This window comes from Poeciliopsis prolifica, unplaced genomic scaffold (genome assembly GCF_027474105.1).
Source record: "Poeciliopsis prolifica strain line A6 unplaced genomic scaffold, Auburn_PproV2 SCAFFOLD002, whole genome shotgun sequence".
Lineage (NCBI taxonomy): Eukaryota > Metazoa > Chordata > Actinopteri > Cyprinodontiformes > Poeciliidae > Poeciliopsis > Poeciliopsis prolifica.
The window spans coordinates 17,495,367-17,520,589 of NW_026562377.1; the positions used below are offsets into that span (position 1 = coordinate 17,495,367).

Here is a 25,223-nt window from a genome sequence, read left to right on the forward strand (position 1 = left end):
TACGTAACAAGCAAACAAAATTAGAGCATAACTATGAAGAGCAGGAAAATAATTTACATTTTTAAACCAAAATCTAAAAAGTGTGATGTGGATTTGAAATTACTTTACTCTCAAACCCTAAACAGAATGCAGTGCAACACTTGCCTGCAAAAGACATATAAATAATAAAGAATTATTTTTTAATGTAGGAGTGTGCATTAAAATTGATGGTAAGTTTGAGTGACAAATTGTGAACAGATTCAACAGGCTGAATATTTTTGCAAGTCACTTCATTTGTAATTTGCTTTTCAAATTTATCTTTTTTTTTTCCTTTTTGTCACGAGCAAAATAATAATGAAAACAATCCAACCAAGTAAACCAGTTATGTCTCCAGCCTCCCTCTAAGGACGCTTTCTTGAACCTCTTCTTGTTCTCCCTGATTTTCTGCCTTTGACTCTTTAACGGCAGGCCTAAAAGTTTAACCACCAAGAAATAACAAGCGTTGTTCCCATGAAAAACAAGGAAGTAAAACTGCCAGACGGAAAGGATAAATAGCTACTTGGGAGGAAGTCAACACCTCCTCAAGTGCCAAACAAACAACCCAAATCAAGCTGAAAGCTTTCACCTGAGTAGACAAACTAATTGCACTGCTGAAGCAAGCTCTCTCATTGCAAAACATAGACAAACTATTTATCAATTATGTTAAAGCAATTCTATGAATAACTGAGTTATTGGCTGGCCCACAAAATGTCTGACAAAGTTACAGAAGAGCCGGCAGATGTGATGTGGTTGCTTACAGTATAGTTGGCACAGAGCGGGTTGAAGGCGTTGGTGCCACACAAAAAGAGGCCCCCCTGTCTGCTGAGCAGCACCTTGATAAAGTTGCGGCATTCATCCTGTAGGAAGAAAAAAGACAGAAAAAGAAGGGACAGTTCAAAATGTAGCAGGAGTTAAGAAACAGAGCAAAATTGTGGTGCAGGGGGAAAAAACAAACAAACACAGAAACTGATTATCCAAAAAACTGTGTGAATTGAAGCTTTTTAGCTGCCTGATGTGAGGAATTACGACATCATTAACGCTGTCAATCATATTGATACACTCCTTAGGAAGCCTGCAGAGACTTTAAGTGTCTACCTGCTACACACATGTGCACATAGACAGCTGTTTTTGATTGACAGACTATAATCTAAATCAGCCTCAGGATTTTCTTTAACGAGCAACAGACTTAAGGCTAATTTCAACATGAGGAATCAAACTCTACTCAAAGCCAGCTGGGTGACTAAATCAAGTTGTGTCGCAGTATCCTCGTTCCATGTTTGTTCTTCAGAACGAGTCGTCGTGCTGTTTGTAAGGCGCCAGATAAGAGCCGCTTTCCTCCACTGCAGTAAGCAACCATGAATATAGGCACAATGAAAGTTAATCCCTTTTCATTCTGCTCCCTAAATGTTAACACAGATAAACTCATACTTAGGCACGCTGGTATGAAATTCAATGTGAATGATGTGTTGTACTTGTATTTGTGTAGTTCCTTCCACAGGTATTCATACCCGTGGAACATGTTCACATTTTGTGACGTTACAATTACAAATATCAAAGTTTTTTATTTGGAATTCTTGTGATAAACTAAAAAGAAGTAGTAGATTACTATGAAGTGACAGGAACAATGTCACCTGAAACAGGTTTTCAATAAAACTTTTTTTTTAATCTACAGAAAAGGTTCACATTTTTTCACACTTCATTCTTACAGCAGCTTTTCATAATCATTGTGTGTTTTGTTCCATTACATTACATTGTTTTCACTCTTACATATCGAGCTTCCCTGTCCCTTTTCTCAAATATTATCCACACGGCATAATGCAGCCGCCAACATGTGCTGCCTATTTTACCATGGGGATAGATGGTTCTGGGTAATTAAATTTAGTTTGACTTTAAATTTTGTTTTATTGCTTCTCTAATTAAGTGCTATCTTGGGTCAATTTTTGGACTAGATTTTATTTAGCTGTATTAATATGTGAATAAAAGTTCACCCATCCAATAAACAAATTAACCCTGGTCAAGTTCTCTCAATCGTCTTATGGAGGTGATCGGTTAAATAAGGCTTTCAACAAAGTAAAAGCAAATGAAAAGTTTTGCTTTTTACATAAAACACATTGAGTTTGCAGATGTGATATGGCAAAATGTGAAAATGTTAACAAGTACACAGACTTTTGCAAAACAGATTATCTAAAGAAATCTTTTTAAAGCCCTGGGAAGAAATTTCAGTTGAAACTTTAAAATAAATGTCAAAAATTTGTGACAGCAGGTTGCAAAGACGAGCAAGCCACCTGTAAGTGGGTGGTGATGCATAGCACGTCAATGGTAGTCAACAACCAGCAAATACCCTTCCTCAAATGGCAAGTGTCCCAGCCAGCATGGCACCAGAAGTGACACACACACACGTACACACACACGGATACACAAACACCAAATGGGGTCTACTTCAAGACCAACACCTGCACTGATGTCATCTGAAAGAGCAGCGGGGCTGAAGCAGAGGCTGCAGAGGAGGTGATAGCTGATATGTCAAAGCAAAGTGTGAGTGTGTGTGTGAGACAGGGATCAGAGAGAAAGCAGTGATATGGGAGACGAGTGAATGTTATTCCAGATGCTCCACCCTTCTCTTCTCCCTCCCCTCCACTCCCTGCAGGGTTCTCGTTTTTCACCGGAAAAACAGACACAGGAAAGAAGGAAGTGTTTTCATCTTCGAGGATGCAGGGTTCTGGTGCTTGGGGTGTTTGGGGTGTGTCAAGTTCGCGCCGCTATTTCTAATAGCGGCAATATGTGACAAACCGAGTTGAGGCTGTGCCAGCTTATCTGAAGGCATGCAACTCACATACATGCCGTATGCGAGTCGCACAGAGCCCGTAACTCATCTGGCGATGTTTATCAGAGCACAGATGTAAGCTCACATTGGGGAACCATTTGCATGCTGTTTGTTGTTGGGTTGTCAGCTTGGTTTGATCAGCAATGACAAAGTCAGATGAAGCACTCTTAATAACTACCCAGTCCAACTGCCAACATCTCAGAGAGGAGCGTGAATACTAAGAAGACCCAGACCACTGCACGAAATGTCTTCATTTGGTACTGATTGTACAAATAAAATGAGCAATTTCAAGATTGCAGGGTAAAAAACAACACTTAGAGCCTTTGTAGCATCAACAATTGAACTCTGATTGCCATTCCCACTTTGGTACCATCATCAAAATGTATGTAGAGCTGCATACGTGCAGCATCCATTTATCCGAATTCAAATATCCCAGGAAGTGATTCTGCACTTCCGAGAAGGAGTCTTTATTCAAAGCCTAATTCTGCACACCGAATTAAAGCTTTATTATGCTCTCCACACAAAATCACAAACCAATTATAAAGGATCAAACAGTGAGTCACCGATTTAAATAATTACATATAAATCCAGAGGCTGTGTGTCCTGTTGTGTGCCTTTTCTCCCACTGCATTCCTCTCTTTTTTGCACACTTGCTTGTGCAAAATCCTGACAAAATGCCACATCTACAAGCTGGCAAAGTTTCCTAAGACTCAAATGACTGCAAACCTTCTCCCATTCTCTGTGTAGCCATGTTGCCTGTGTCATAAAAGATAACCTGCAGCAAAAAGGAGTAAACAAGAGCAAAAAAACATGTTTCTATAAAGTCTGAGCTCTATGTTGTTTCTAATAATTTATATTAATAACTAAATAAGGGGGGGGTCAATCTGACTAGTCAAAGGTATATTTCAAACATAATCTAGGTTTATATTTAATATAGAAAACACTCAATTATAATTTTTGATCTATTGTTCTTGATTGTTTTTTATTTATATATTCAATAAATTAAATTAATGTGTTCATTTATAATATAATTCAAAAAAAGTACTCATTCAGTGTTGGGATGGTTTATCCTTAGTATAGAAACAATACTGATAAAAATTAGTCAACCTGCAATAGTGATAAATTTGACTTCAGTTATCAAACCTCTTCAGATATAAAGTGTAGAGACATAAACTGTAAATACAGTTAAACAGGTAGTATGCAAATGTGTTAACAGCCACTGTTTTAATAAAAAAAGGAAAAACTGAAGGTTGGGACAGTGTAAATTATTATTATTATTTTTCAAAACAAGGTAATTAACAATTCCAGTTGTTAAGTATTCGCTGTGTTCATCATAGAGACAGCCTACGGGAAGCATGTTTTTTTTTTTTTTTTTACAAATAGTGCTTTGATCTGAAGGTTGGGTTTTAAACAGATTGTGTCCAGAATGTGTGGTATCTGCAGAAATATTAGTTGCCCTTTTCTGACCCTAAACCTGTTTGCAAATCCCCTGAAATACTTGTATGATACTTTAGGAACCATAATAACTATCATTTTGGTTAGATTTTCAATAATTACACCTTTTCCACTTTTAAAATAGTGACCGCAATTATTGCATAATGTTTAGGAGTGCAGTTAAACTGCTTGAGGTGGAGCCTTTCCGATTCAGGGTAAGTTTTAAGTTTTTGTTTCTCTGAGCCTCTGACAGAGTGCAGGTATAGATTCGTGACTAATACAGCATTTATTCATCCAAATAAATACAACAAAATGATAAGTCCAAACTGCCTATCTATAGTGGCTTGTGGTACTTTTATACCTTCATACAGAAGCACATTCCTCAGCATGAATACTGATGTAGCTGTTAATGTTAGAGAAGATGAGTGGAAAAGATGCATAAGCGAGGATATGTTTGGATATGCAAATCTGCAGTAATATAAGCCAGACTCTGAACAGGTAGCACGTTTCAAATCAGCTCCTCGCTCTGGAGAAAGATAATAACCAGGCCACTTTTTTTCTCTGCAGATGTTGAGTGAGAAAGTGAGGTTCCCAGCAGAGCCACACATCCGCCATCTTTCTTTCACTCACACTCAAAATAGTCTCATCCAAAAAGCATTTATGGGGATATAAATGCGGCTGACTCACACAAAACCCCGGGACTAACAACAAGCTCTCTGTTGCTACAACACATTGTCTCCAAACAACCTGCAGCAGAAAGACACCATTAAAAAAAAGTCAGGGGTTCCAACTTTAGCATCTGCTTCTCATCTATTGTCTGGAACTCAACCTGTTGCTATTAGATGATAAACAGCTTTTCATTTGACCAAAGCCTGGTCTTGGACTTAAAGCTTGTCCTAATATCAAGAAGAAATAAAATAAAAATAAAAACTCTTTATGTGTTTTACCTACGGCGGCAATCAGCATTCCTCTTTTCAACAAAGTTACAACACTGTTTATGACAGTAAAACATTTGGCTTACATTGTTTTCACTCTGTAGGGAGTAACAACAACATATTTGTTGTGTGATGAAACATAATAAAATGTCCCAAATGTTATCATTATGACCTCACACAGTAGGAGTCATTTGTGGGAGAACATTGGCGGTCGTATTATTATTTTTCTTTTTTTAGCAAGCAGCTTCTCTAAATCTCCAAAGTTTCCATTACATGCCTGGCTGGTCCCCTGATGTTCAAGGTGCGTGCTGTTCTCCCAAGAGCAGCTCTGAGCCTGAACTCTCCCACACACATGAACTCATACTGTATACAGAGTAGACATACATACAAAGCCCTTTCTGAAAACCATTTCTCTGCTCATTAAGGTCTGTCATTTTCAGGAAAAGAAAAACAAAAAAACAATCCCTGATGCACAATTCTGACTGAAAACAGAGCGAAGCTCTGTGGCAGGAGCACAGCGTGAGTCTATGTTTGTACGGGCGTGGGTGAGGGATAGATTAACAGCGGTACTAATTTAGCAGCAATGTGCTGTGGTCTTACTCAGCATGTTAAAGCCAATCTACATCCCTCTGAAACCCCTTTTCACTGTTTGACAGTAATTCTGACAAAACTGACCACAGGCCTTGAACAAACAATCAGTCGCACGAGGAACGGCGGAGTAGGGGAGATGTGATAAGTGAAAAGGAGCGAAAAGAGAAGGGATCAGAAGAGTTTTCTAGGTAGGTCAGTCAGACCCTTAATGGCCAAACTCCCTGTTGAAAACAAACAGCCTTCCCATAATAGTAAAAGAAGAATTTTGCAAAGTACTTCAGTAAATAAAGGCCAACTGTTAAAACTTTAAAGCCATCAAAAACCTCAAAAAAGACACAGTGTTCTGGTATGTGGGTGTAACAATACATTACTGAAAAATGTTGGTATGTTCCATTCGACTCGGGACTTAAGTGCACCGAAAGAATGCAGCTTCCTTCTAAACCTGCAGCACATTTATATGTGAAACCAAAGTGCAAAGCTCTACTAAGACTCCTCAATATATTGCGGCTACATTGTCATCTCAATACAAGTGTCATGATTTATTATTAGTGTCACAAAGTGCTCTTTAAAGACATTTTTACTAAAATATTCATGAGTTCACATGTTGCAGGACAATAGGAGTCTGGCAGCAGCGTCACATCAATTAGATTTTAAGAGCAAGAAGTATTAAGGGAAACCTGATTTTTTTAAAAATAATTTGAAGGAAATACAGGCTATGTATTTCATAGCTTGTCATGTCCACAAATATGACTTAAAACTCTTCTGTGGAATGAAAAAGCCTCCTATTAACCTTCTCTGGCAGTGGCTGGGATTTCCCTGGACTTTGGAGCATCTATAATGGGCCATCACAGAGAATAAATCACTATTCCAGGACTCTCTTTGCCCTTGGCAAAGCTTGTTTAAACTTCTGTAATTGTGGTGTTATTGCAAGAAAGCACGCTGAGATTTTAGATCAAGATAAGCTGCCATCAAGATGACATGCTTTCCAGGGATTTCAAAGCAATTTTTTAAAAAGACAGAGCAAAACAGTTTTCTGCGCACATTACAAAGAGAAGGCAGTGAAATAAGAGGACATATATTGGAATGCTATTCTCACCTGTATTTAATAGAGACGGTTTTAGAATTGTGAACAAGAATAATAGCATCTACAAGCTTTGATATTCCTCGGGGTTTGTTTTCACAGCTAATGAGGCAAAAACACCTGAGACACCAACACCGTCAACACTGCACCACAGACAAAATAATATTGTCTAAATTTTGTTTGGATTGAGCTTGTAACTTTGGAATGGATGTATTGCAGATAAAATACAGCTGCTCAAGAAAAACATGAAATGACTTGAGTTTATAGCATCTCTATTTATTGATAAGTTAAACTTCAGTCAGTACAGAACTTATTTCGCTGTGGATAATAACTCAGAAGCTTACAATGCCATAGCATCATTATGTTGTAAGTGTTTTAATCATAACTGGGAGAAAACAGAAAACATTTTGTCTGTTTTAACATCAGACAATGACAATAAAAAGATCTAGCGTATGTGAACATTTTAATTCAAATGTAAAGGGCTAGAGTTACTTCATTAAATGGGGAAAAAATGTGTAAATTGAGCTTCAACTTATAAAGCTACAATCTCATCAAAAATGTACCTGGAATGTTGCTTTCATTCTTTCATGCATGTTTGATAAATCCTTGAATCTCCCATGACAACCTTTTGGGGGTCTTACTGCTTGGTCAGACAATGTGTAGCCGATTTACCCAAAGCTCCTCCTCTGAGCACACATTCCTCATGACTCCCTCACTCAGCTCCTCGAGACTAGCAGCAGCAGCAGCAGCAGCAATTAGCAAACACCTGATGAAACTTTGAGTCTGCTGAGTGCACCGTGCAAACTATTTCACAATTCAGAGCTCCTGAGTTGCAAATGGCATCATATAAGATAATTGTTATCATGTTATGTTGGAGGAGGAGTACTGGAAAAAGAAGACGCTTCTTAAAGAGATAAAGGACAATCTCTAGGTGTCAAATTACAAAGTACAATTCCCTTTATGTCATGTTCAATATATACACCATTTCCATAAAAGCTGAAGGTAACATAGTTACGATATTGTTCTATAAGATCACACTTGGTGCCTGAAAAACACACAACTGTCCCTTCATTATTTTGTGACTTGGATGTCACCCAAACAACAGTAACATAATGAGCTGGAAGGGCATTCGTGGTGTCAATCCATTGTCTATACCCACTTTACTAAAGAGGATGTGGTGGGGTCTTTCACCAGTGGCTAGTGGGGAAGAGACGGGATTCAGCCTGAAGGTCACCGGTCACTCGCAGAGCAACTTGGAGACATACTAACAACCAAGCACGGACACACTGACATCTAAGAACAAAGTAAAACGAATGAGAAACCAATTGGCCTAAATCTCAGGTCTTGGAGAGAGCAACAAGGAGAACATGCAAACTTGAGCCTTGAACCTTCTTGCAGCAAGGCAACATTTATTATTTAGCAGCCATCCAACAGCAAAGAAACCGATTTGTTTTTCAATGCTCAAACCAAAAAAATGTGCTTTGGTTGGACAATTTAAAACCCAAGAGCTTGATCAAGGCAATATTGATTAAACAATCTTCCTAAGTGCTGGTTATAGCAATGCCCAACCACTCTTTAGAAGTGCATGACTGTGTTTGCATGCAAATGCCTGCAGTCGTTGCTTGATGCTGGCATGGAGCCATTTTACTTTATTTCTTGCTTCTATAGGAATGAAGAGAAAAAATGAAACAAGGAGAATATATGACAGAAAGAGACAAATGCCAATGATGCAAAAGAAGGAGACTGACAAGCAACAAACTGATCTGTAGGAATGGTAAGTGAGGCTGGTTGTGGCAACAACCCATTGGTCAACACAATGAGAGGAAACAGTAGAAGACATAGGATATTGAATCTTAAGCCTAATTAAGGCAGAATACTGTGTCCTTCCTGATCAGCCAAGCAGAAATATTTAATTACAAAACCAATTCTAAGGTGGCAAGTGTATCACATCTGACACAACCTTCCTCCAAGCAGAACAGGATATTTTCAGAGGGCAAAGAGGAGGACTGAAGACAAGGAAGATATAAATAAAACGACAGCCTTGATTCTGGGGGATTAGGAGAAAAAAACTGGTTTAAGTTGGACAGAATGAGAAAGAATATTAGAAAAACTAACAGAAGTATAAATGCTCAAATACATACATACTTGAAATTTGGTGTTGTAGTTCATGATAACTGTAATAATACAGACGATGCATATTGTATGCACCAAGTTAAATTAACATACTTATAAAAAAAAAGAATAAAAATTCCAGGAAATTTAAATACTCACATTAATATCCTGTAAAAGCTGTACACATCGCCCTTTTTATGTAATTGTGCAAGAAAAATCATAATTAAAAATATTTGTTATTGTTCACCTATAAATTTCATATATCCTTAATTTATCTGATGTAATAACAGAATTCTCTTTGTGTGCATATTTACATAATTTTTGCATATTTTCAAAAGTCCTAGGAGAGTATTCTGTTGAATTTGGCTGTCCAGGTCCACAGTCTGCAGTGTGGAAACCATTCTCAGGATTTGTCATGTATGTGAATACACTAAGATTCACATTATGCAACAATCAGATATTTATTGGATACACCTGGAACCTTTGTCCTCAGGTGTATTGAACATACATGCTTTGCTGTAGACAAATGCAACTTTTATACGTCAAATTGTACAACTGCACTATCATCATTTATCTGCTCCACAGTGACTCTACTGTATGTTTAAGCCCTGATAATACATATATTGGACTGCTAAAGCTTATCATGATAAGCGTTTTAAGTTAAGGAGCCTACGGAGGCACTTAAAGCAAGAACTCAGAAACAGAAGCAATAGGTGCTGCTGACTGTGCAAAGACTCCCCAGAGACAGTCCAGTACATAATAACTGGATGTAAGATGCTGGCAGGCAAAGTGAATATGAGATGCCATTGCAGAAAGGCTGGAATAGAGGATGAACATCTGTCCTTAGAATAGACTAAAACTCCTCCTGTCCAAGTGGGAGGCGCCACTAAGGATGATTGGAAATTAAGGGCAAAGGATCCTGTGGGACTTCCAGCTCCAGAATGACAATCAAATGAGGGTGAACCAACCATAGACTGTGGGGGAGAACAACACCAAGACAATGACGCAGAAGGAAAAGACACTGAATCCACGCAACACCATGAATAAGAAACTCAAGCATGAAGTAGCTCTGCCCCCTAAACCACCCACAAAAAAAAAATAGAAGTTGAGATATTTTCAATACATATGGAGTCCAAAATTGTTAATACCCACGGCAGAAATCTTTGATTCTAGGCTTTATATAACCAGAATGTAGCAAAAGTCCTGACTTGAATGTGATAGAGAATGCATAGAGGGAGCCAAAGATTAGGGTGATGACACTGATCCCTTCCAGCCTCAATCATTTACCTTTGGCTCATTGCCAAAGGTAAATGATCAAAATATCAGTGAAAATGTACAAAACCTGGCTCACAATTATAATTTTGACTGTCATTATATGAATAAAGATTTTTGATTGATTTTTAAGAACTATTCACATTTTCAACAAGCTATCTTAAAACATGTCAATAAAAAAAGTTACATTTTCACCATGTGCTCATTTTACACAATTATATTATCTTTTCATCATCTTTCCCATCCCATTTTCAGTCAGAGAGAAAATATCTGGCTTAAAATGATTTTGATAACTGTAAACATGTTTTGCATGAACCCGTTCTGAATAAAAACCACGTTTTGAGAAGTTTGCGAGGTAATATACTGGTTTGAACAATAAAGAGCTGAGCAGAGCTTATTCTGGCAACATTAAATTGTGTCTTGTCTGGGGCTGAACAGCTGCTGCAAGCCGAAAACCTTTTAAATAAACTTCAACTACCTCATGTAGAAAAAAGTCACCAATTTTATTTTTTTTAACAATAGTTTCTAGCTTAAATCCTTTGCTGTGTTCGTACCGTTTTGTAGGATTCATGTTGGATTTGTGTGATGCCATGTTAACCGTGAAATTTTATCTCTTATTGTACAGAGCAGATGTTATCTTTAAATTGGATAAATATGTCTTTTTTCTCAATTGATATTGTGCCTTAAACCTTGACATATTACATATTCGCAAACCAGCCATTACTTATTAGATTAATCATTTTCCTTTGGCGTTTATAAGGTATTTTCTAAGTTGAAGTGAACTGAATAAACAATTAAAATCACAAGTTTGTCAAAAAATATGCAAGAGGTAAATTAAATTTTTTTGTGGCATGTGGAATGCAGAACATAAATTAATTTTCATTCTGCACTCCGAAATTGGAACTAAATATTGTTAATCTAAAATTTTCAGCAGTGACAACAGAACTTCATTATCTTTTTTAGAAGGAACAATAAATTAAATTGTTTAACATATTTTCTTCTTGTCGTGCTTTTAAATGTGAATATTTCTGCACTATTTTATCAAAGTGTTTAAAAGAAAGAGTTCATGTGGAAAATTGCAAGAAACGTTGACCTTAAAGTGACTAAAGGTTTACATAAATCTATGCATTTCTATGGGCATCCATTGAAAAGCGTCTGAGCCCTTGGAGAGCTGACTGAAAGGACCTGGCAGTGTTCTTATCTTCCTCGCGTTGCTGTGTGACTCACGGCATTAGCAGGCAGCACAGTCATTAGGGGCAAGAAGACCTTTCATATCTCCGTCAGCCCCACAGCCCTCCTCAGGGTCGGCCAGCAGGGACTCACACACTCCCCGCCTCTTCCCATCCTCTGAGCTTCAGCTTTTTGTCTCAGTGCCCCGATCCTCCATTGTGCCTCTATTTGGCACTGTCTCACACAGATTTAATGTCAGGTGTTCTCTCACTGTGTTAAATAAGTCATTTTTTTCTGTGCCTGAGGGGGAGACAGCACATGTGGCCACCTTCAACCACATCCATCAACCCCCTGCATGAAAACTACTCGCACACATGAGCTTAACATGCGCTGTTTATGTGTGGCAGACGGCAGCGCGGAATATGAGTGCTGGAAATATAAGAGGTATTCAGGCGTGGGCTGCTGGCCGCTATTGGGACATATCACCCCGTCTCTTCCTCGCCACACTGGTTTTTCGACACCCACGTACATTTAGCGAGGACACAAACCGCGGTGTTGACCCACGATGGAGGGACAAGTTTGAAGCAGAAAAAAATAATTGTATTATTTCCTTCCTGTTTGAGTGAGTGGCTTATAAAAAATAGGACTTCCATAGATCAATTTACACTTGAAACTGTTTTCTAGTATGTATAGTACATGCTGTGGTTTTGGCATGTACTCTTCAAATGTATTATTCAAATTATTTTAATAAAAATATTGAAAGCTGCTTGTTTTTTCCTACAAAAGTTTTTTATTATTTTGTAGGTGCAAGATAATCAATAAATTAGAAACTTGTTCCACTAAAAAAAAAACAGCTTGTTGAGAGGCAAAACAGCATGCAAAGTTAAACATAATGAAAAAATTAAATGCCTGCCAGTCTTCTCCAAAATTGCTGATATTTTAACATAAATTTTTCATCCCTGTTAGTTTTAATTTAGACAGACACCTTAGTTTAATAGAACTTATAATAAGCACTAGTTACTAATCTTTTATACATTTGCAGGATTGCCTTTAGCATGAGGCATGTCATTAAATCAAGTAGAACAGATTTTTCTTTTCCCTCATCATTTAGGAACGCAGCATATTCTGGGGAGATTGAATTTAATTACAGAAATCAAAACCTCAATTAGGCATAGACCAGTTTCCCATTCCAGGGTATTAAAAAGTTAGAATTTTAAATGGGTTAAGAAATGTCCATCATGCTGTTCCTACAAGATAAAGACTTTTCAATGAGATGCCAGAGAAGGTGATCAGAGTGTGGTAATGCAGCAGAAAGTGGACCGCCACTTTCTTACTTTAGAGAAAACTAAACTAAAAAAAGTGACGTCCATCACCCTGTTCAGCCAGTTAATCAGGTACGAGCTGGAAGTACCTGATTATTATACATATCACTAAATTTAGCAGGTCTATGTATTCGACTAGATGCAAGAAAAAAACCAGGGCGTAGATAATAATAAAATATTTTTATTATTATTATTTGAATAGCTGTAGGATTATTTGCTTCCATTTTGTTTTAAATATAAGCAGTCAAATCATTTTTGTTTAAAAACAGTGGAGCCATTGCATTTTTACTCATGGCTACTAAAAAATGATAATCTCATATTTACTTATTTGAAAAATATAAGGAAAACAACAAACTGGACCAATGCACATAGTACTATGTCACATAGGTCATTATGAATCCAAGCAAAACTGAGCTCAACTTTGACTAGACTCTCTGATGAGACTCATTAGCGGTTGGATTTGTGAACAGCTGACTGCAAAATCCCTGTGAGCCCTTAAAATGTGTAAATGTAAGAGAAATGTATGAAGGAACTGTGTCTTACCTCATGTTTGCCCTTCATCCTGCAGATCCTGATGTCATTTTTGTTCGACTCCCATGTTCTTTTCTGTAAAGTAAAAGAGACCCAAATTATCTCAGTTCGTGAGCCGCACATGCACGTCTCTGCAGACATAAAGCGACATCTCAACAGAGGTTGTAAATGCTACGCGAGTCTGTCCAGGAGACGTACTTTGCTGTAAAACATCTCATCCCCAGCACTGTTGTCCAACTCCACCCGGAAAAGATCGTCCCTGTACAGAGAGACAAAGAGAGAGAGAAGGTGACTAAGCTGAGTTTGTCAGTGCAGCATTATCCATGGTTTCAAAGGCATCAAACATTACTGTCTATGAGTGGAAAATGGATATTATTGCAAGCTCAGTATCTTCATGTTTTTGGAGTAATTCCAAACCACGCATTTAATACAAACTCACTACGCACGCTACCGCTGTGTATCCTTTTTCAGCCACTGTACAAGTCTGTGTTGTGAAGTCTATGATTGCAATGTGACAAATTGTGAAAAGGTAAGGGTGTCATTTCTGAAACTAATGTGCATAAAAACTTAGAAGGAGAATATTTCTAAGTTGCACAGAATTTTGCACAACTGCAAAGCACAGAAATCATCAACGTTTATTTATTAAATAAATAAACTTATCAGACAGACCTTCAGGTCAGAGCTTTGTGGTCTTCCACTTGTCTGCAATCATATGAGAAATGATACCAGACTAAGTTGCAAAGTCTCTCAACTTGTCTCTCAACTTTTCCCTCTGATCATTAGACTTGACTTGCTGCCTTGAATTTTCTGCTCAGCCTCCCAATGCAGGCTTATCAGTCACACTGAAAAGCCTGTAATTGAATTAATGAATGATTTAATCAAGTGGTTAGACTGAGGCTTTCACCCTCACATGCTGCCCACATGTAGCCCAAAATCCTAACACCGTGAATAAATTCACAAAACTCCAAACACCGCTTTACTGCACTTTTAATCCCTTGCTAATTGTGTGGCAACCTTGGATGTTCCTGTGAAAAATGCCGACCAAACAAGAGTTATGCTGGGCAGATAACGGCAGTCGTTTGCATATTGATGAAGGCCGTTGAATCTGTTGGGATGGATCTGAAGCGAGGGTTTCAGCTGAGCACAGGCCGCGCTCCGAATGGCCTTATCTGTACATCTCCGATAGCCGTGTTAGTGCTGCGGTATCGATCCCGTTTCTCATCCAGCGCCGTCTCTCATCTGTGCTGCACATTTGCTCTTGCTTTCACCTTTCCTCTGACAGAAGGAGAGGTTGTCTTTCTGTACTACCTACATATATGTGAATTCTGTTAAAAACTGAGAGCAAACATCGAGAGTTGTGTGTGGATTTACACTGGATTTTATTAATTGAGAAAACTTTAGGAGTGAGTGTCTATTGAGACTGCAGGTGCCATCATTCTTCTGAATAATTTATCTCTATTCCCTGTTGTTCTGTTAGAAGATTACCACCCTGAGTCAGCCTTGCAGATCTCCGGGGTAAAGAAGTGTTGGCTCAGTGAAACCCCTGCTTAACAGGTCAAAGTCTCAAAATGGTGTGGAGCCGGGAGTCGAGGCTAATCTCTCCAAGGCTGCCTCAGTATTGCGTCTGAATAAATACAGTGAATGGAGCTCAGTAAAATCGTGCAGCCGTTGTGGTTTATTGATATGTTTATTAATATTAAGTTAAAGACTGAACCAAGAAACATGTTGTGATCCCTGAAGTACTCAGTGGAAGTGTGAGAAATCACGTGTCAATCTACAAAGAATATTAATATTCTTCTAAACTGCAAAGCATATTTGTTTTCATAGCAGAACCATCCTCAGACAGTTCTCCTAGTCTTTCCCACACTGTCTGAACAAAACAAATGACCCACTAACTCTGGATCTGGTTAAATAATAGAACTGAATTCCTCTTATCTTTATTAAATTAGTTTTCCTTTAAACTTATTTTAAAAGGCCAGGTCATTATTATGAAAATTAGTAGGGAATGAAAAGCAAGAAAATCACAGAAACGATAATTTGACCAATTAACTCTGATGCGAGTTTTTGCCCCTACATTTACATTTGATAAAAAAAAAAAATTAAAAAATACAATTTAAGTAAGAATGGATGCTCTCTTTACAGCGATCATAAAGGTGAGTTTCTAAAGGAGCAAAAATTTACTACATTACGTGAGCAGGGATTCAAATGACTCACCTAAGTTGTTTGGTAATTGAATCTCAGTTAGAAAGACTGTGAGCATTTGTTTAAAAGACATCTTAGAAATAAATTGTAGTAGAGAGCAATCTCCCTTTTCAGGAAGGTAATTCAGTATTTCCTGGCCAAAAGGACTTTATAGAACATGCCCTGAAACTCCTTATCTTAGTCTTTAAGAAAATTAAACCAGTCCTACCAAGATTAACTACAACATAGGTACTGCAGGATAATTTCTTAAAGCCCTCTTGTTGAACCGTTGAGTATTTATGTATTTAGAGGCTATTAACCAGATGTTTAGTTAAGCCCAGGTAGGGAGTGCTTTCCCTCTTGGAGCAGCCCATGGCTGCTCTCATCCTCGTTAGTTTGGTCTATGATTTTACACCAAGTTTCATATTTCACTCTGTCAGACCTTGTTTTTGTATTCATAATATGCATGTCCCCATTACCTGTCTCACATTATTAATGGCATCAACCCCTCTGACCTCAGTACTAGAAAGTCAACATTTGCTCCAGATAAACTGTCAGCATTTCCGAAATTTTTACTTGACCACCTCATGAACCTTCTTCTTATAGCTCAGCCACACAGCAGCAGAGCTGAGGTCAAGACCTCTAAAGCCTCACATTTTTCTTTTTTGGATCTGCTGTCTTTAGTAGCTGCTGCACTGCAGTTCAGTGTGTGAGCTGCAGAAATACTTTCTAGTAGAAGAATTCCCTCTAATAAATAGAACAAGGATGGATTGAATCTGTTAGACCGACTTACAGTGTTGTGTTTAAAATTAATCACAAAAATCATTAAATTTTAGGTCTCGAGTTGTTTGTTAAACAGAATTTTCTATTCTGAGTTTATCAACAACAACAAAAACTAATTTTAAAAAAAGCACAAAAACAATACATACAGTATATTCACAATACTTGAGAGGGTTAGATGATCAAACACACGTAAACAAAAACTGTGTGCTTGTTTGAGGACAACCATACTCCAACCATATGACTTTTGTCAGTCGTCTTTACCTTCTTGATGATGAAGGAACTAAAAAAATAAGCATTGCTGGTGTCAGAGAAGCTGTATTTAAAGTTTTTAAAGACTATGCTATTGAAAAACTTTCAATTATATAATTTTATCTAAATCATCCTGAATTTCAGCGCAGACTGTGATGCCAAACCTGCTAGAACACATTTGTATGCAAAACATCCATGTTGCTAAACTTCAACACTATAAAATGTGGGTGTCCTCACATCACCTGTGTGAGTCTGTCTTTCAAACACACTTCTGTCTGATTTAAAAGCTTAGTCCGTCAGCTCCATCAGACTGCCAGCTGGGACCTCCTGGCTTTCCAGTGTTTATACCAACCAAGTTCCATTGTAGCCGTGTGCCATGAAGCATTTGACCTGACTGTGACCAGAGCAGGACCCCCGTTGACATCTGAGGTCAACGTCTGTGGGCTAATAACCGACCTCCAACCTGGAAGTGAGACAGCAGTTCAAGCAGACTCACACACAGTTAAAGACATTGCACAACTGGAACAGTAGTTGGCTTTGTCCTATTATATTGTCAAATATAAACACTTTTAAAGCGGCTAATATTTGCACGGATTAGCCTTTCGGATCTGAGTGAGAGCTGGAGCCCACAGCATCCACAGCTGCTCATCTTTACAGCAATGAAACAGGGCTTAACGCAGCAAGGTGCTTACTCCCACCTGGCAGCAGGCAAATACATAGTTTAATTTCATTTAGGAAAGCTGGAAATAGAGCAGGGAGGGGCAGCTTCTCTCAGCAGGTGCTTGCAGCGGGGATTTAGCTCCGCTTGCAGTCTCAGGAGCAGCTATGCTAACAGTGACAGGACTCAGGGATGATTGGGGCGTCTTATCAGGCTGTGCACTCCGTGGGAGCTTTTGGCAGCTATACCCTGCCACTACAGATACTTATATATGCATTATACATTTTAACACTCTGTTGCCATCTTGGCATACACACACATTCACACATGTATCAGTTTCTTTCAAGCTTAAATGAAAAAAAAAATGAATAGGTCACGGTTTTATCTCTCTTTCTTGGTATTTCCATATTTGTAGAATAATAAAATGACTCAAAGCAAGCCTGCTTAAAAACATCAAGTAGGCAAAAACATCTCAAAAAGTATTACATCATCAATTAATACAAAGATATGCTAGAAGAGATGACAAGTAAAGTGAACATCTGTCCATTTGAAGGGGGTTACAAAGAAACCTCTAAGCTTTCAGGACTCTAGTGAACCACATTAAGAGATTTCATTGATGGCCACCAAAAGCCAACAAAAAGCTCATCTTGAACAACATCTGATGCACCACAGTCCTAACTTCACTCATTAAAGGTCAGAGGTCATGACTGAACAGTGAGAAAGAGACTGGGCAAAAAAAGCTCCCATGTGGGAGCCCCAAAACCAAAACCACTTCTCACCAGAAAGAACAAATAAAATCTACAAGCAAACAAAAGACGGCGCCTTAATAATGTTTCCCAAAATGTTTCAAAAGTCTTCTGTGGACTAAAAAACAAAAATGATGATGCTTTGCTGCTTAGGACCTGGATATCGTGCTGTTATTGGTGGAATCATGAATCCTTGAAGGAGAACGTATTGTCATCAGTTTGCAACCTTGAGTTCATGTGCACCCGCAGGACTTGCACATAAATGCAGCAGAACAGTGATTTGTAGCAAATCCTGCAACAAATGGCTACAAAAAAGAAGCGGATTAATCTAGTGAAAGTCTGTACTTAAATCAGGCTGTGCCTTGGTGTGAACTTTAACAGCCTCTTCATGACTAAACATCGACGGATGTGGCTGAATTAAGAGACCAAAATGCAAAAAAAAGAACAAATCTGTAACTGGGTATTTTTCAAGAAAAAACTACTATACCTTTGCCCTCTTGCCTCATATTTATTGCTGCTGAGGCAGTAGAGTATTTTACTATCATGAGCGTGGTAGAAACATTGATATCCCATTACCTGCTTAGTAAAAAAATTTACTGCTGTAAATCACAGTGAACATTTTGTAATGTAGGGTTCCTGGTTCTAGTTATATTTTAGCACAGAGCTTCAGACAGCAGTAGCTTTGGCTGCCTCAGACAGTTTTATTAGCAGTCTGTTTAAAAACATGCGTGCGTTAGCTTATGGACCGTCTCAGTGCAGACAGAATGGCTGCAACCATGTTACATAGTTTGATAAATTTACTACCATGTCCCAGGAGTGAGGTGGGACCAGCTGGGGGCTGGGGACTGGGTCTTTCCTCAACCACAGCATCTTTTTAGTTTTGGAAAACACCAACTTCTTTTTCTTGATCAGAAAAAATGGATTGTGGTTTGACTTATACTACCATTTATCCATTCAAATTTAGTCCAGCTCATGCTTGTTTTCTTAGATGTTGAAGATGTAGTTTTGCAGTTTGAACTACAATGAGCTGTTTGTCCTTTGCCTTCAGTCTTGACCACCTTGGCGGCGGTCTCCTCAGGATCAGCACATTCTGCAGACTTGCACACATGTGGAGAACATCATTCCGCTGAGACAAAACAAGAACATACTTGACCTGCCATTTGTTGGTCAAAGAAAAGGTGCACCCGGGCTGGCCCAGATTTTTTGTAAACGAGGAGTGGCATTTGTGATTTGAGACGCATGTCCTTTCGAAAAGGACCGCACCAATTATTCTGGATAGGCTGCGACAGATTATGAGATGTGTGAAAGGTTAGTTGGCTCCTAACACGTATTTTAACATTTAAAGGCTGCAAGGTTTCTATTACTGTGAGGATGTGAGAGGAGTCTGACGACAGCTGTGACTTTAAGAGCCGTGTCACTAAGGAATGGTTAGTGACCATTATGTTTCTTTATTGGGAATTAAATCAGTGCAGTTTTACATATTTCTCAAAATGCAGACCCTAAACCTATCTGTCTATTCCTACTTACAGTCGTTCACATTGCACACTGCAATTTTTTCATGTTACGTAATATCCCCTTAACGCCACTCTGCTTTTGCTCAACATTGCCGGAGTTTTCCTTTTAGTATAACTAACATACTTGGGGTGAGGAAAAGATGACAACTGGAGGTAAAATACAGCCCTTTAGAATCCTGCATGTTTGTCACACCTCGTCACTGCCTGACAAGGTGGGAGGAACGTAGGTCTCCTGGCTCAGTGGGGTTGAAACCTCATGCATATGGGCTTCTGCAAGCTGGACAAGTGTAGAAAAATGGTTTTGCTTTCTCATATCAGATGGACCAAGATACTGTGCAGAGGTGGAACTAAGGGTAAGATTTAACAGTTCATAAAGCTTTCACATAAATGCTAACACTGTAGAATGCTAAAGTGTTTGGGTAATCCAATAACACTTAATGACTGTGAGGAATAAAATACCAATAAATGAGGTACTGATACTTAACATACCTTCATGCACAAAACTGTACATTTGAGCTACATCTTTTTTAACATCTACATGCCTTTTCATATTTTTCATATTTTTGTTGCTAAAACAACAAACTTTGATGTGCACTACTGGATTTTAATGTAGCAGGAGCAACATAGAGCAGCACATAAGTGGAAAATTGATGGCAAATGATTAATGGTTTTTAATAAATTGTCTTAAAAGTGCAGAGTGCGTTGCGTTTGAAATCCACTTTACCGATCCCCATAAATAAGATCCAGTTCAATCAAGGGCTTTCACAAAATAAGATAAATAAACTTTACCTGTGCATAACTTAATCTTGGAGTAAACACAGCTGTTCTTTGAAGGCGTTAGAAGTTTATTTGCAGTCAGATGTCAGAGATATTGTAGACTTGAACTGATGAAACATTTCAGAACACTTGCAGTCACACACTCGAGACGGTGGTGAAAACAGGAAAAGTAAGAGGAGACCAAAAAAAAGCAAAACTCAAAGAGTAAAGCCTTGTGAAAATAAACAACTCAGCAGCGCAGAATGTAATGCACATATTCTGCCACATAAAAAGCCATTGTGTTCATCCGGACAAAGGATGCTTTCATATTTTGTCAGCAAAAAGTTAGTCATACACTCCACAAAACTGTCTTTACAGAAAAACTTTCTAAAGGCTTTCTGTGCAGCCATGAAGACTCCTTCCATATGCATAAGTGTGGCAGAAAACTTAAACTGAACACAACCCTGCCCATGGTGAAAGTTGGTGGTGGCAGAATCATACTGTGGGAATGCTTTTCTAGAGTATGGGAAGAGAAACTTGTCAGTTTATTAGAGAATAGACAGAGCAAAAAAGTAATCCCCCCAAAAAAATCTTGCAAAAGGTATTGCGATTGGGCAGAGGGTCTGGCATAATAAAATGTCAAAAACAATCACCAGAGCTTCAAAGGAATGGTTCAGATCAAGCTGCCACAGTTTTATGAACTTCAAGTTGTAAAACTAATTTGAAACTTTATGTAATCTTCATTTTACTTTCCAGTTATTGACCACTTTGTGCTGTGCAATCACATAATATCCCATAAACATGAATAGAAATTTGGAACTGTAACATACGGTGGCCCTGAGGTGCAAAACACTACAACATTAAGGAAAGCACTACAACATTAAGAAAAACACAACAACATTAACAAAAACACGACAACATTAACAAAAACACGACAACATTAACAAAAACACAACAACATTAACGAAAACACGACAACATTAACAAAAACACGACAACATTAACAAAAACACAACAACATTAACAAAAACACGACAACATTAACAAAAACACAACACATTAACGAAAACACGACAACATTAACAAAAACACAACAACATTAACGAAAACACGACAACATTAACAAAAACACAACAACATTAACGAAAACACGACAACATTAACAAAAACACAACAACATTAACGAAAACACGACAACATTAACAAAAACACAACAACATTAAGGAAAACACTACAACATTAACGAAAACACAACGGAAGAGGTAGGTCCCAGTGGGAGACCTAAGAAGTCGCTGATTGGACGACAGGTCGTTTTACTTTTGAACCGGAAGTTCTTCTGGCTTTAACTTGATTGCTGAAAACAAGAATGTTCTCAGTGATCCAAACCTTAGTACTGTTATTCGTAAATATTTTGAGTCAGGACATACTTACGAGGTGATACTGGACATGCTCCAGACCAACCACGAAGTGTCGGTTAGCATGCGTTCAGTAAAGACTCATTTGAAAGTAGCAGGGCTGCATTGAAGAGGCAACTACTCTCCACTTCCTGAAGTGAGACGTGTCATTATGTCCGAGCTTAGAGGACCAGGGCAATTATTTGGCTATCGGACCATGTGGCAAGTTCTCAAACTAAAACACAACCTGCGTGTCAAACGTGATGTTGTAATGAGACTGCTGAGGCAGCTGAATCCTCAAGGCATCGCTCTGAGAACTCGCAGGTTTACAAGACGCACGTATCCCTCCACGGGGCCCAATTACATATAGCATGTAGATGGCTACGACAAAACTGAAGCCATTCGGCTTGGCCATCTCAGGGTGCATTGATGGTTTTTCGAGAAGGATAATGTGATATAAGACAGCTGTGGAAAGATAGTTTTAAATCCCAAGGCCACTTACCTTTGAGAAATGAAGAGAACATTTTCCTGGTAAATTAATTGGTTCCCATGTTTGGAAGGGACACATTATTTCAGGTGGCTAAAATATATGGTTCCCCCTCATATCTCTGGCAAATAAAGAGGAAATGTTTTCAAATAATTTGTTGTTGATGAAGAGATGAATAAGCACAGTTGAAGACTTGTTGGTAAATAGTCCCCATGTTTTGAAGGGGGAACAGATTATTTTAGTCACCTAAAATATATGGCTTTCCCCTCATAACTCTGGCAAACAAGGAGCAAATTCTACCAAAATCACAGGATTTATTGTTGATGATGAGGAATAAACAGAGAAAAAATCTTGCTGGTAAATTAAGTTGTTCCCATATTATGGAGGGGGACCAGATTATAATTTCCTCCATTCTTTCCTACCCTTACCGAACCTTGGGGAATAAAGAACAACTGTTTCCAAATTCTCAAAAATCTTTACATACACACTACGTGTTGGGAAAACTGTGTTTGGTGCCTGACTTATTTCTGCCAGGCTTACGTGAGAAACGTTGGAAAAAGAGCGATTCTCTTGGCGTATAAAATAACAAAAAACAGCATCAGAGATCTTGTTTATTTATTTATTATACAATTTTTTAAACAACAGCTGCCAATTAAACTCAATGTTACAACCTTCACATGATTATATGAGTTGTTTTACCGAGAAATCGATCAGGAGCGACGTGAAAATGGTCAGATCCGCCTCATTCGTCTCTCTGGCTGTAATGATCGCTCCCGACACAGGGGAACCCAATTTAGCACCTACCCGAACTTTCATTTCTACCTTTTGTTTTAACCCCTTTCTCCCAAGAGAATACTTTGGTCGCTCCTCATTTTTCTATTCAAGGAAGGTGCTGAGGGCTGGTGTACGGCAGGATGGGACAGTCTGTTGTGCTAGAAGTAAAGCAAAGAAAAAATGTCGCACATCACATTCATGCAAACAGACGATATGTATTACGAACTGAAGTAAAGCTGCCACAAGTATAATTAAGTGCGAGTTCGCTTCCAAAAAGGCGGCTAGCCTGATCGCAGTGCAGCAGAACCAGAACGACACCAATTATCCTAAAAAAGTAGTGCCTAAAGCTGTAACGTACCTTACGATATAGCTAATACAATTCTGCTGTATTATAGCGACTTTGTGTACTTTTAATTGCATTTATAATGAACAACTAGATGACAGTGGACACGGTCTGGAGACCAGTAGCGTTAGCAAGTTACTACATCCATAAGAAATATGAATCTTCCTTTATACTTTTTAACTTACTTGAACATTGTGGAGTATCCTCCATACAAGTTTCTTGAAGCCTCTTGCCACAATTACTGCAAAAATTTGGTGACGGCTCAACCACCTCCTTTCCACAGTTCGGGCAATACATGGCGAAGTGACTGTATTCCCGCTTCCTTAGGTTTTCAATCAAACGAAGCACTCCAGCATAACTTCCGGTTCAAAAGTAAAACGACCTGTCGTCCAATCAGCGACTTCTTAGGTCTCCCACTGGGACCTACCTCTTCCGTTGTGTTTTCGTTAATGTTGTAGTGCTTTCGTTAATGTTGTTGTGTTTTTGTTAATGTTGTTGTGTTTTTGTTAATGTTGTTGTGTTTTTGTTAATGTTGTTGTGTTTTTGTTAATGTTGTTGTGTTTTCGTTAATGTTGTTGTGTTTTTGTTAATGTTGTTGTGTTTTTGTTAATGTTGTTGTGTTTTCGTTAATGTTGTTGTGTTTTGTTAATGTTGTTGTGTTTTTGTTAATGTTGTTGTGTTTTCGTTAATGTTGTTGTGTTTTCCTTAATGTTGTCGTGTTTTTGTTAATGTTGTCGTGTTTTTGTTAATGTTGTTGTGTTTTCGTTAATGTTGTTGTGTTTTCGTTAATGTTGTCGTGTTTTTGTTAATGTTGTCGTGTTTTTGTTAATGTTGTCGTGTTTTCGTTAATGTTGTTGTGTTTTCGTTAATGTTGTTGTGTTTTTGTTAATGTTGTAGTGTTTGCACCTCAGGGCCACCGTAGTAACACGATGGAAATGCAACAAAGTTTAATATGAGTCGAAGGTTTACCAAGTCACTGTGTTGTATGTCAAAGGTCCCAGGGGTTTCACAAGTATAACCGTAAAATACAGTTGATTATTGGACACACAGAACTGTGTGAGTGTGTGTGTTGGCATTTCTTGTACCTGGCGCCGATGTAGAGCGTCCGGTTGACCTGGATGATCCTCTGGATGTGCAGAGGCTCTTGTCTGAGCCATGTTTGGTGCGGTCGACCCAGAAACACGGGGTATCTTCTTACCACTATTGGTCAACAACAGGGAGAAACACATAATTGATTTTAAAGTAACATTCAGTTTTGCCAATGAAAACTGAACAATAAAAGGCTTGGCTTGAAAGTTCAGCATTTATAAGAGATATTCATCATGAAATGGAACATTGTGTCTTTCCATTTACTAGCTTGGGCAGGTGATTCGTTTTAGAGGAATGGTTCATTTACTCCAAGATTCAGTTTTGTTTCCGTGTTTTGTTCAGTGGTGATTAAAAAAGAAATGTGCAAACATCAGCACCTTCTGTATTTTAGAGAACACTGTATTCTTTGTGTTGAAGGGAAAAGTTAGTTTGTAGTGAGATGAAGGAAGAAAAGACACAAAATGTGAGAGAATAAGGGAGATATTTTTAAATAGGTTGGATTACGGTTAAGAATCTGTACAGCTATGTGCTTTGACCTTCACCTCAGATGCAGAGCGAAAGTTTGCATCTGACATCCTTTCATCATCTCTCTGCTTCACCATCATTACTTTTTTATATCCCCCTCTACACTCAGCGCATCTCTCTTGATCTTTTTAACCTTTCCACTTAATCCTTTTTCTTCAGGTGTTTACCAAAATTTCTTATCACAAACAAAGATGGGTATCACTTGCTGATGCAAAATGTTTTTATTTCTATATTTATGTGTAAACTGTATGCCTAGATATAACTTAATATGCACTGAAATCCATTGTTGAGCAAAACAAACCCTTATGATGCTTTTAAGACTGTAAGCTCGCCTAAATGTTATGAAAACAGTTTACTGAATTTCAAGCCTGAAAATGAATCTGAATTGAAAATGAAGGGAATTTAAGTCACTTTGACTTGACTGGTTGTCGGTG

The 25,223-nt window shown here is 38.3% G+C and overlaps 1 protein-coding gene and 1 long non-coding RNA gene across 2 annotated transcripts in view; both read right to left on the reverse strand.

The window, feature by feature from the left end:
- Nucleotides 1–25,223, reverse strand: part of sema6bb (sema domain, transmembrane domain (TM), and cytoplasmic domain, (semaphorin) 6Bb) — a 169,867-nt gene that overhangs the window by 64,514 nt on the left and 80,130 nt on the right. The window contains exons 3-6 of the mRNA XM_055047752.1: nt 24,261–24,375; nt 13,489–13,549; nt 13,303–13,365; nt 777–875 (exon numbers count right to left, since the gene is read on the reverse strand). Of these exons, the coding sequence (XP_054903727.1) occupies nt 777–875; nt 13,303–13,365; nt 13,489–13,549; nt 24,261–24,375 (338 nt within the window). The remainder of the gene's footprint in view (nt 1–776; nt 876–13,302; nt 13,366–13,488; nt 13,550–24,260; nt 24,376–25,223) is intronic.
- On the reverse strand, nt 22,664–23,613 carry LOC129371258 (uncharacterized). Its single transcript, XR_008607136.1, has 2 exons — nt 23,361–23,613; nt 22,664–22,990 (listed from the first exon to the last, which is right to left on the reverse strand). It is a non-coding gene; the product is annotated as an uncharacterized LOC129371258 (long non-coding RNA).